Here is a 13,382-nt window from a genome sequence, read left to right on the forward strand (position 1 = left end):
AAATAAAATCTGGATTAAGTTAAATATTTATATGCACCATGAGGACCATGACATGTCTAGTGCTAGTCAATATCATACAGGAAGATGCATGCTCATTTCAGTTCATGTAAAATTCACTTTGGGAGTGAAGAACCTCTTTTCTCAGAAATTTCCCACAAGTAAAGCACAAGATTCTTTGCTCCAAATTTGATCATTGCAGACAGATCGTTTGTTACTGGAAACACAAGCCCCATATCAGAAAACATTATGACTCTGGCAACTGATTCCTCCTGTTTCGACTTTTCCGGCTACTGATGAGAGCCTTTAACTTGCCATAGTCCCCTCTCATCTTTTGGGACTCATCACCCTGTTGATGTTGCTGCCGAGTGTCCTTGCAGTATTGATTAATCATCTGCATTTCTGAGTGGCTGAATGCCCCCATAATGTCCTTTGGGTGGAAGGGTAAAGCCCTCACTGAGCTGGCCCAGGTCCATGGAGACCATTTGTCTGTCACAACAGCAACCATTTCTGAATCTAAAACTTTGAAGTTGATCTTGGCTATGGTCTGCTTGAAACTGTTTTCTGTTGCAATGCAGTGATACTGTCCTTGGTCAGAATCTTGAATGGAGCGGATCAGGAGCCCTTGTGGAGTGGCTATGATTCGGTCATTCAGCTTTACCTAGGAGAGAGACATATTAGAGTTCTGAAAACCCCATTCTACATCTTTTAAATACATATGATCAACGTAGAAGAGAGTATTGTTGACTTTCACAAATCTGGCAAAAGCACTGAGTACTAATTAGCTTTCTTCTCAGTGGAAACAGACTTTTGGTCAGTCCCTTTGCCTTTTTTTCACATGCGAGATCTTGTCACAGCATACTGAATCTATTAAAGAGAGTCTGAGTGTGTCATCCACCCTGGCAAAAATAGCTTAAAGTGCATTCCCTTCTGATGGAAGTAGTTCCACTGTTCACATTGTTACAAGCACAAAGTTTTGGTTAATTTTGGAATCTGAATCCCAGACAACATATGTAAATGAAATTCACAGATGATTCAAAATATCTATTTCATCCTGTAGTACTTATCTTTTAATTTAGCAAAAACACTCACTTACTTGCTTAAAAAAACAGAGCTACAATTAAAGGATTGAGTTGTATCTTCTTTAAATGAATGAATATTCTCCTAAGTAAAAATTACACAAGCATAGCAAGTGTTTTGAATATTATCAAAGGCCTTTTCCAGTCATACCACACTAAAGAATAAAAACAATATGAAATGTCATTGTCCTGTAAGGTATTCTTCTGAGTGGTTTTACTTTCCAATGACAGGTAATGAAAAGCTATGGTTAATGTCAATGACTTTACAGGCTTATCCTGGAAAAAGTATGATTTTCTGGACATTAGCTAAATGCTTGAAATCCATATTCCTCATGGATCTGGCCACAGTGTTGACAATGAACAGATAAAAACCTAAGTGGTAAGAAGTTTCTTGAAATGTATACTCTGGGATGTTCTTTCACTGAGTAAAGAAGGAATTTGACCAAAATCAAAATAAGGTGAAGAACATAAAATTTCTTTCTAAATGGCAAAGTAGTATACAAAGTAGTACTCCAAATCAAAAATTCATTGTTTTAGAGAAAAAAGGGGAGAGGGGAAAGGATTGTTTACGTCCATATATTCTAAACCAGTGCCCTAGTTTAGCCTAAGAACTCCACTTCTGTATGACATCACACATTCTAGCTTATAACCCAGTTACTTTGCAAGGCAAGTATTATAATCCACATCCATTCCAAAAAATTTTAATTAGATTGAAGAAATTTTAAGAGGTTTCTTTGATGACAGATTTTGTAGCAAATATATATATACATCAAATAAATGATAAATTATTTAGTTTTTTTTTAGAATCATAGAATTCTGAGGCAAGGAGGGGCACTGAATTTCATCTAGTTTATCTTTCCTTCAGATAATTAAATCTCCTCTTATGCAAGTGGTCATTCATCTATGGTTTAACAGTCCGGTGACTGAGACACACAGTTCCCATACAGCTGTCTTTGGACAGGCAGGTCTGAGAGTTGGGAAGTATTTCCTTATATAGATCCAACATTTGTTTCGGTAATTTTGATGCAGTCAGTATGAGTCAGAATTGACTCGACGGCATGGGTTTGGTTTCTTTGGTTTACTTGTGTTCAATAGTTTAGGACCATATCCATTCTATATAGCCCTAATGAACTCACTATGTAGCAACAAAATTGCCTGCAACAGAAGAATATACAGATATGTAGAAAGCTCCACCAGACTTCATGATGCACTGCTAATAGGACTACATTTTAGAATACCCTGGAGGCTCTCTCTCTCTCCATCAGTCTCTCTCATCTGTGGGAGCCCTGGTAGCACGGTGGTTAAGCACTCGGCTGTGATCTGAAAAGTCAGCGGTTCAAATCCACCAGTCAGCTGCTCCACAGGAAAAAGATGTGGCAGTCTGCTTCCATAAAGATTACAGCCTTGGAAACCCTATGGGGCAGTTCTACTCTGGCCTGTAGGGTCACTATGAGTCGGAATCAGCTCGACGGCAACAGATATTTTTGAGGCAGCCCTGGTGGTGCAGTGGTTAAAATGTTCAACTGCCAACCGAAAGGTCAGCTGTTCAAAACCACCAGTGGCTCCTTGGGAGAAAGATGTGGCAGTCTGCTTCTGAAAAGATTTACGGCCTTGGAAACCCTATGGAGTCCCTATGAATTGGAATCGACTCGACAGCAGTGGGTTTTTTAAATCTATCTATCTATCTATCATCTATCTTCTCATTTTTCAGACCAATGTGACATCAATATCATGGAATCCATTACTTAAAATATATCACCCTTGCCATTTTACAATATTTCCATTTAAAAGCAGATCTTTCCAGTCAGTGAAAGGTTTAGCGTAAATGTTTTTTATTTAAAAATCTAGGGTATTTCCCCCCCCACTATATCCCTAAATAAAGACAATGGCCCCGTAAACAATGATTCCATATATTACCTAACTGAAGCCTGAGAATTATGACTAATAGAAAAATGGAAACATTACCACATAGCAGAAAAATGTTGTTTGCAATAAATGTTATAGTTTAGTCTAATTTCTTGCTGAGGGAAACTGAACTTTTTTTAAAGCCCCTTTTATTCTGGTGAATCACACAAAGGTGCTGTTGTGCGAGAACTTGGCTTCTGGATTTGCACACATCTTGTTTCTTTTACAAATGCTTACTCACATCAATGCCATGCTCTTAGTGCCCCAGCTCTTGTTCCAATCACCATGTTATAAAGGCGAGCAAGCAGAGAGGATTTCTAATTAATTCATCAACTCTAAAGGACAAATGATTTTAAAGAAGGTGACACTTTTCATACCAAAGACATAAAAGGATGTTTATATGCCTTTTCCTTTTAGTTTGATCTGATCCTCATTGAGGGACAGTGACTTAATGTCCCTTCCCAAGCCCTGATTGATTGCTGCTGCGCTGCTGCATTACTCACCTCTTTCCTCCTGTCTTTGTCTTTCTGTAACAACCACTTGATAGATGCCTGTGGAGACTTGGGGGCACACTCAAGGAAAGTGGTGTTATTTTTTACTCCATACTGAATAACTTCAGCTGCATTTCTGTATGCTGTAAAGCAAAAATGAAAAGCGAGAGGGATAGTGGAGAGGGTAAGAAGGGGAGAGAGAGAAAGCAGGGAGATGGGAGAAAGGAGAGGCAAGAAAAGGAAAAAGGAAGGAGGGGAGAGAGAGTAACAATGGAATTTAGAGGATAATCTCTATACGAATGTTAATTTCTCTATAAAATTGGGATCAATTACAGAAGCCAGCAAAAGGGAGAGATAATCATTTAACAGGTAAACTATTACATTGTTTACCTGCCATGTTTAATCTAAAGGGAAGGAGGAAAGACATAACATAAACAATGCTTTTTCAAGAATTATTATATTTCAAAGATTGTACTTAATATCACTTTGAACATTTAATTATTACAGCATCCTTGTGAGTTAGGCAATATTTCCCTTTTCAAAGATGAGGACACTGAGGCTCAGAGAACTTAAATAACATATCCTAGCTAAAGAGCCAGTCAGTTCCAGGTCAGTATTGAAACCAGGTTTATCCCACCCCTAAACTCCACCCCCAATGTGGTATAGATGAAATTCAGAAACACTGAAAAAAGAAAAAAAAGCAAGATGTGGCTGCAGTGGGTTGAGAACAGTCTCTGGAATCAGAGATACCTGGGATAGAATCCTGACTTTACCAATACAGCCTGTGTGATCTTAAACACATTACTTGACTTCTCTGGGCCTCAGTTTTCCTCAGCTCTAAAATATGGATTATAATATTTTTCACACATGCTCCTTACTGAAAATATTAAATCAGAAAAAGCATTTAGCATAATTTATGTGGTAGCTTAGATTTTACAATAACATAAAAAGAATCCTTATTTGTAAAAATGAGTTTATTTGTAATAGACCCTACTTTAGTACAATTTCTTGAGCATTGTCTTAGTTATCTAGTGCTGCTATAACAGAAATACCACAAGTGGATGGCTTTAATAGACAGAAATTTACTTTCTCACAGTTTTGAAGGCTAGAAATTTAGTGCCGGCTCTAGGGAAAGGCTTTCTTTCTCTGTGGTCCTTGTCTAGATGAAGGTCCTTGTCTCTTCAGCTTCTGTTTCCTGGTTCCTTGGAGATCTTCATGTGTCCTGGCATCTAGCTTACCCCATTTTGCCTCTGCTTGCTTGTTTAGTCTCTCTTATATCTCAAAAGAGAGTGACTCAAGACACACCCTACACTAATACTGCTTCATTAACATAACAAAGACAATCCATTCCCAAATGGGATTATAACCATAGGCACAGAGGTTCGGATCTACAACACGTATTTTTTGGGGACACAATTCAGTCTATAACATTCCACACTTTGGCCCCCCCAAATTCATGTCCTTGCCACATGCAAAACACATTCACCCCATCATATCATCCCAAAAGTCTTAAATTAGCTCCAAGTCCAAAATCTCATTTGCTGAATCATCTAAATCAAATGAAATATGGGTGAAACTTCAGGTGTATTACACCCTAGCACAAAATTCCTTTTCATCTGTGAACCCGTGAATCTAGAATACAAGTTATCTGTTTCTAAAGCACAATGGTGGAACAGGCACCAGGTATACATTTCCATTAGAAAAGAGAGAACTTGGAGGGAAAGAAGGGATAACAGGCACCAAATAAGTCCAAAACTCAGCAGAACAAATTACATTAGCTCTCAAGGCTTGAAAATAATCCTCTCTTCTCTGAGATAATCTAGGCAATGGCCCTGCCCTCCAGACTCTGGGTGTTGGTCACGCTCTCTGGAGTCTTGGTGGAGGCCCCTTGGCCCTGGGCTTTAGCTCCACCTTCCAGGCACACGGGGATGGCAACTCTGTTCTCTCGGCTTTGGGGAGCCCCATTCCCCTAGTCGATCTGTGTGTGAGTGGAAACCCCACCTCTTCAGCCCTAGCAGTCCCCCATTCTACCTTTTGGGCATGGCAGTTCCACCTCTCAGCTTTGGGCGGTGGTCCCATCCCCCTGACACACCTTAAAAGTAGCCCCACATGCTGGAATCAAGTTGGCAAAGGTCCAATTCTTTGAAACCTAGGAGGCTCTGGCCCCACCCTTTGAGATCCAGGAGACCATGGCCCCACCCTTTGAAACCAAGAAGTCCCTGCTTCTTGTACTCCTTCCAACAGTTATGCTGATCTCCGAGCTGCTCCACAGATGGTTCTTTTCTTTTCTTGGAGGACAACAGATGTACTCCTTTGGCCTGTTTGCTGCTTGTAGAACTCCAAGAGGCAGACAGCATTCTTTCCTTTCATTCTTTCTCTGTCACCTTCAGTTTAAGCTAATGGGTTTTCTGCTGTGGTGGTTAGATCCATCAGTCACAGGCTTAGTTTCTTTAACAAAAGATTGCATAGCCATGTCCTTAGTGAAAATTCAATGACATGTGTCCTTAGTTTGTACAACAGGATTTTCTAGATCTTTAAGTTTTGTTTTCATTTTGCATAGTTCAATTTTAAGTCTATCTCTTTCCTCTCCCATTTTACTATAAGCAGCAAGGAGAAACTACATGACCTCTTTAAGATCTTGCTTAGAAATCTCATCAGTAAGATAGCCAAGTTCATCATTTACAAGTTCTACCTTCCACCAAATATTTGAACATAATTCAGACAAGTTCTTTGCCACTGCATAAAAAGCATAACCCTTCCTCCATTGTCCAATCACATGTTCATCATTTTCTTTTAAAGCCTCACCAGAAGCACATTTAATGTCTACAATTCAGGCAAGATTCTGTTGCTGGTGCCATACATATACTCTAAGACTATACAGAATTCCTCTATAGCTCTCCTCGCTTCCTTCTGAGCCTTCACCAGAATCGTCTTTGTCAGCCATAATTTTACCAACAGTCTCTTCAAGGCAATCTAAGCTTTTACTATTAGGCACCCTAAAACTCTTCCAGCCTCCACCCATTACCCAATTCAAAAACCACTTCCACACTGTAGGTATTTGTTACAGCAGCAACCTCACTCCCGGTACCAAATTCTTAGTTATCTGGTGCTGCTATAACAGAAATATTACAAGTGGATGGCTTTAACAGACAGAAGTTTATTTTCTCACAGCTTAGGAGGGTGGATGTCCAAATTCAGAGTGCCGGCTCTAGGAAACGGCTTTCTCTCTCTGTCAGCTCTGGAAGAAGGTCCTTGTCTCTTCAGTTTCTATTTCCTGGTTACTTGGAGATCTCCATGTGTCTTGGGATCTATCTTACCCCATCTAGCCTCTGCTTGCTTGTGTAATCTCTTTTATATCTCAAAAGAGATTGATTCAAGGCACACCCTACACTAATCCTGCCTCATTAACATAGCAAAGACAACCCATTCCCAAATGGGATTATAATTAGAGGCACAGAGTTTACAATTTACAAGACATATCTTTGGGGGACACAACTCAATCCATAACAAGCATTAAGTTAGATATTCTATTAAAAAAGCACTTAGCTTGGGTTCTGACACAAAGCACTTAGCTTAGGTTTTGACATAGCGTTAATAAATGTTTACCACTACCTCCACTACCAATATTCCTACCACTATGACTATTACCACAATTAAAAGGAAATAAAACACATTTAGAAAAAACTCAGTAGACAGAGAAATGGTAACCTGGATTTAGTCCTTCAATTAGACATTTGGAACAATTAGGCAAAACCTGTCTTAATTTGCTCCTTGGGTGTAGTTAGTAACAAAGATGTCATTCCATATTTAAAAAAAAAAAAAAAGTGCATACTTCTAAAGATTGGCAATAGGAATCTCAGCATTAGTTGTTAGCAACAGCACATCTATAGCACCTTGGTGAGCCAGGGGAAGGTCAGCTAGGAGTTACTTATGAATGGTGGAGGAGAGTGTGGGGAGGGCATTGGTGGGCAAAATGTAATAACAGATTATCTCCATGTCAGGATGGGAAAGAAGGGATCATATTAAATATAGAATGCAAGGCAAGATTGTCAAAAGTACATGGAATGGTTACTAATTGCAAAACCAAGGTACTGTTCTATTTGCTCTTCAAGAATAAGCACAAAAGCAAAATGTTTTTTTATTAGGAGAGAAAATAGAATCTAAGAAAGTCTGTAATTACCATCCATGTAAAGGACCTATCAGCTAACATACCCCAGCTATCTATGTACCCATGCATTTGTTTTTTACAATTTTCAATATGCATACAAATAACATTTTATTTTATAATTACTGTATGTGAATACTAATAATTGTTACAGTGACTCTTTCTTTAAAATGACATAGTATGATATTTCCTTTATGAAATGTGAAATGGAGCATGGCTACTCTACCAAATTCACCACTGCTCACTTTTAGTACCTTTCAGATTAAATCCTCTGCATTGAGTTAATGGATTTCCATGTCTCACATCTTGTCTTCGGCTCCTCCTGTAAGTGCAGAAATATATAAAAGTGACTTAGAATTAATATGGCCAATAAAACTGTGGTAAATGATTGTTTCTTAATTTCACAATCTTTTGCTTGCCTAAGCTTTCATAAATTAGAGAAAAAAAAAAAAAAAGAGGTCTGATTATCTGACCTGGCTATCTGACATTTTTCATTCAGTGTTTCAGTGCTGGGGTAGGTACTTATCCTTGTTTTTCAGTCAGAATAAATTCAGTCCTTTCTCATCTACTATTTGTGATGGAATTGTTAGGAACCTCCTATTATCTGTGCGCCCTGTGTATATTCTTGCTGCTGTTGTTAGTTGACATCCAGTGCATTCCAAGTCATGACGACCCACTGTGTGCAGTGTAGAACTGCTCTGTAGCGTTTTCAAGGCTGTGACCTTTCAGAAGCAGATCACCAGGCCTGTCTCCCAAAGCACTCTGGGTCGGTTCGAACCACCAACCTTTCAGCTAGTAGTCAAGCACTTAACCATTTGTGCCACCCAGGGACTCCATGGGTAAATGCTACATTTCATAATTAATAGTACAAATTTTTAGTTTAGTCATTTATCTAAAATTTTCTAAAATGCTAACCTCCAAAGTACAAACTCACTAGTATTTTCCATCTTATGAAAGCTTTTCTTAAAAAAAAAAAAAAAACTTACACAAAAGTCAACACTTTCTAACATTTTCAAGACATATTAAAACTTTTCTAAAACAAGTAATATATAGAACATGGACATTTAGTATAACCTGTACCCAAACCCACTGCTGTTGAGTCGGTTGCGACTCATAGCCACCCTATAGGACAGAGTAGAACTGCCCTATAGAGTTGCCAAGGAGTGGCTGGTAGATTCCAACTGTAGACCTTTTGGTTAGCAGCCAAGCTCTTAACCACTGCACCTCCAAGCGCCTATTTAATATAAAGCTATGCAAAATTGTTGATTTACTAGCATTTTCCCCCAACTTTTTATTTTGAAAAATTTCAAGATTACAGAAAAGTAGTTACATGAGTACAATAAACAGTGGTATACCTAGATTTATGAATTGTTATATTTTGCCATATTTATTTTCTCTCATATATTTTGTATATATACTGCATATGCAATATGAAAACCTTTAGAAATTAAGTTGTAGACATGATAATATTTCACCCTTACCTACATTTTTGTATATTAATTATTTTATTTCCTGAGTCTTAGATTCATTAGGTGTTTTTGTTTCAATTGTACTACATAATGTAACAAATCAAAGGTAATGCATCTTCTTTGTAATGCATCATAGATCTGAACAACGATACAAGCAAGAAGGAAGAGAAATCTAAATATTGGAGGTATGGTGCTAAATTGAATGTTTACTCTCAGTGCTGAAAAATGAACGACTATATAACTGAAATGGGTTAACTGTTAAGTCTTTTACTATTTTTACCCTTAATGATAAATTAAAACATTCAACATTAAGAACTGGAAATATTACAATCACACAGTTGTTATTAAACTTGCAAGGCAAAATAATCTCAAAGTCTTTAATAACAGAAGAAATAATTTCATTTTAAGGTTACAGCAAATAATAATTTGTTTATAATGGAAAATATTCATCTATTTATGGAAATATATGCATCAACTTTTTGACCATTTAAATATTCCTTTTCCAAAAAGATCACCAGATCTTCATTTAATTATATATTTCTATACAGCCATATACACAAAAATAGAAATGTTAGTCACACTTATTTCTGGAAATCCAATTAACACTACAGTCTAGAATAGCTCTTATATCAAGGTTCTATTGCCTTGCATTTGCTATATTTTGAAGTCATGACATTATTTACTACCAACTTGAAAGTGAATATTATAAGAGCACCATGCGAGAGTACGTAGGCTGAACTGGTCATTTTCAGCCGTCTAGGCAAGCAATATCACTCAGATGGTTGAATTTATTGTCCTGCGATCAGCACGGTATAGTGGTTTACTCATGTATACAAACTCTCATGCTAGGCAATCTGAACTTACAATATCACAGAGCTTCCAGACATTCAAATACAGAAAAAGCATTATTATGGCTTGGCTTAAATGATGAGATCAGCAAGGCAGCCATCTGAGCCCTCGGTATGTGTAGGCTCCCTTAATGCATTCGTATGGCATCCCAAAAGCACTCTGGTAAGCACAGTAATATTATACTGCATGTAGGATTTGAGATTTGGCTCAAGTTGCCAATGTTCCCTCCATTACAGCTTATTCCTCTGGATAAACAATGAGGTCATTTTCTTCTTGTATAAAAAAAACATACATTTACTTGAAGATTGAACTGATTATCTTGTCTTAAAATAAAGTTTCTAACTACATATCTGAATCCAAAATAAATAACATAGGAGACTAAATTGCAATACTTGATACAAATACACAAATATTTAAGATACCAGATAGAGATTAAAAAGGTTTGCATGGTTTACAATGAAGCAACTTTTTAAAAAAAAGAGGGAAACTACTGAACCAATGATATTTAATAACTTTATTATGTTAAAGTCTGGACTCCAACTGATTTCCAAGTATAATAGTACTTCTCTGTTTCCATACAAATGGCTTGTTCTCACTTTTCATTCCTATGAATTCCTCTAAGTGATTTTTGTGTTCCAGTAAGTTGGAAAGTGCTATCAGAATAAAATCAGGCAAGATAACACTATGACAGAAAATGAATGTGAAAAATATTCCAAATGATCATTATCATATTTACCATTTTATCTCTCAAGGAAATAAATGCTGCCTGAGGAGTATATGGTTCATTAACTTAGCAAACGTAATTATTTACTATAAGTATTGTCTTAGTTAGCTAGTGCTGCTATAACAGAAATACCACAAGTGGATGGTTTCAACAAAGAGACGTTTATTTTCCTACAGTAAAGTAGGCTAAAAGTCCAAATTCTGGGCATCAGCTCCAGGGGAAGGCTTTCTCTCTCTGTCAGCCTTCTTCTCTTCAGTGTTCCCCCGGACTATGAGCTTCTCTGCATAGGGACCCCAGGTCCAAAGGATGCGCTCTGCTCCTGGCACTGCTTTCTTGGTGGTATGAGGTCTCCCTTTGGTGAGCATTCACATGAGACACAAATATCTTCACTTCTTTGACCCATTCAGAGAGGTCTATCCACGTACCTCTTCCCCATAAATCCTTGTCTCCAATTTTCCAATCATCATTCCTTCCAAGTCCCTGACCATCCAGCCAAACCACTGGCCACAGCCCATGAATCAGTATATAATCGCACATCTGGCCATTTCTCCTTTGAAGCAAAGTGAACAACCAGGTGCACTGCTTGAAGTTCTGCCCATTGAGAGGATTTCCCTTCACCACTGTCCTTCAGGGAGGTCCCAGAAAGGGGCTGTAGTGCTGCTGCAGTCCACTTCCAAGCGGCGCCTGCATATCGCACAGAACCACCTGTAAACCAGGCACGAGTTTTCTCTTCCTCAGTCAACTGATCATAAGGAACTCCCCATGAGGCCATAGGTGCAGACTGGGAGATGGAAGGTAATGTGACAGGGGTGGAGACCATGGGCATTTGGGCCACTTCCTCACGCAACTTACTTGTGCCTTTGGGTCTGCTTGGGCCCAATCTCGAATATACGACTTCCATCTAATGATACAGTGCTGCTGTGCACGTCCAACTTTATGGTTCTGTGGGTCAGACAACACCCAGTTCATGATGTGTAGCTCAGGCCTCATGGTGACCTGGTGTCCCATGGTTAAGCATTCAGTCTCTACTAAGGCCCAGTAACAAGCCAAAAGTTGTTTCTCAAAAGGAGAGTAGTTACCTGCAGAGGACGGCAGAGCTTTGCTCCAAAATCCTAAGGGTCTGCGCTGTGATTCACCAATAGGGGCCTGCCAAAGACTCCACACAGCATCTCTATCTGCCACTGACACTTCAAGCACCATTGGATTAGCTGGTCATATGGTCCAAGTGGCAGAGCGGCTTGCACAGCAGCCTGAACCTGTTGCAGAGCCTTCTCTTGTTCTGGTCCCCGCTCAGAACTAGCAGCTTTTCGAGTCACTTGATAAATAGGCTGGAGTAGCACACCCAAATGAAGAATATGTTGCCACCAAAATCCAAACAGGCCCACTAGATGTTGTGCCTCCTTTTTAGTTGTGGGAGCAGCCAGACGCAATAACTTATCCTTCACTTTAGAAGGAGTGTCTCAACTTGCCCCATACTACTGGACCCCTAGAAATTTCACTGAAGTGGAAGGTGCCTGAATTTTTATGGGATTTATCTCCCACCCTCTAGCACACAAATGTTTTACCAATAAGGCCAGAGTCATTGACACTTCTTCCTTACTAGGTCCAATCAGCATAATGTCATCAATGTAATGGACCAGTGTGACGTCTTGTGGAAGGGAAAGGCGTCAAGGTCCCTGCAGACTAAATTATGACATAGGGCTGGAGAGTTAATGTAGCTCTGAGGTAGGCAAGTGAAAGTGTGTTGTTGGCCTTGCCAGCTGAAGGCAGACTGCTTCCACATCTTAGGTATTGGTTAGAGCAGGACCCCACTCTCTCGGTGCCAAATTCTGGAACTGGGGAAATCATTACAGGATGGATTTGGGGACCCACTAGACCTACTGTGAGATGGACATGAGCCAAGACTCCATTAATAACCTGACCTCCATATGCCCCCACTCTGACTGGTGGGCCACAGTGATGTTTTGGGTCTCCTGGAATTAGTGTCAGCTCAGAGCCAGTATCCAGTAATCCCCGAAAAGTCTCATTATTTCCTTTTCCCCAATGAACAGTCACTCTCGTAAAAGGCCGTAGATCCCTTTGGGGAAGGCTGGGAGAAAGATTACCAGTAAAAATTTTTGGCAGTGTATTGGAGTCCTTCCTCAAGGGGACCTGGCCTCCCCTTCATTCAAGGGGTTGTGGGTCTTTAAACTAGCTCAAATCTGGGAATTGATTAAGGGACCGTGACTCTCTAGTCTGGTGATTCGAATTAGACTGCTGTTCACCTGGCCTAGAATTCATCCGTTTGTATAGATCAAGTAAATATTTAGTAGATTTCCTATCTATTTCACTCCTAGGGACACCACGACTAAGTAGCCAAAGCCATAGGTCCATACTTGTGCCTAACATGATACAACTAACACACGTACAATTGAAAACACGCTAGCCCCGTTTACAGCTTGTATTTTATAAGTGAAGGAAACAAAAATATATGATGCACACATACAAAGCAGAAATACTCATAACAATTACAGTCCCTGTTTCTGCAACTGGTCATGTGGCCGTAACTGGTATTTAGAACTACCTTCTTCCACCACCCATTCTGTATTCCCTTCGCCCTCAGCAAGCATCTCGGCTGGTCGTGGTTCTTTGCCTGGTGGGGTGACCCAAACCTTCATTCCTGAAGGGTCTGGGTCATTAGCAGTCATGTCAGAATTAGGTTGC

General features: G+C 39.3%; 1 protein-coding gene across 2 annotated transcripts in view; it reads right to left on the minus strand.

The window, feature by feature from the left end:
* Positions 1 to 218: 218 nt before the first annotated feature.
* The window catches only part of SEMA3C (semaphorin 3C), a 194,911-nt gene continuing 181,747 nt past the window's right edge, over positions 219 to 13,382 (minus strand). For both annotated transcript variants that reach the window (XM_004381469.1, XM_023736040.1), the window contains 3 exons: positions 7,892 to 7,959; positions 3,485 to 3,615; positions 219 to 658 (listed from right to left, as the gene is read on the minus strand). In XM_004381469.1, the coding sequence (XP_004381526.1) occupies positions 245 to 658; positions 3,485 to 3,615; positions 7,892 to 7,959 (613 nt within the window). In that variant the 3' untranslated portion in view covers positions 219 to 244. The remainder of the gene's footprint in view (positions 659 to 3,484; positions 3,616 to 7,891; positions 7,960 to 13,382) is intronic.

The sequence above is a fragment of the Trichechus manatus genome, unplaced genomic scaffold (genome assembly GCF_000243295.1).
Source record: "Trichechus manatus latirostris isolate Lorelei unplaced genomic scaffold, TriManLat1.0 scaffold00085, whole genome shotgun sequence".
Taxonomy (NCBI): domain Eukaryota; kingdom Metazoa; phylum Chordata; class Mammalia; order Sirenia; family Trichechidae; genus Trichechus; species Trichechus manatus.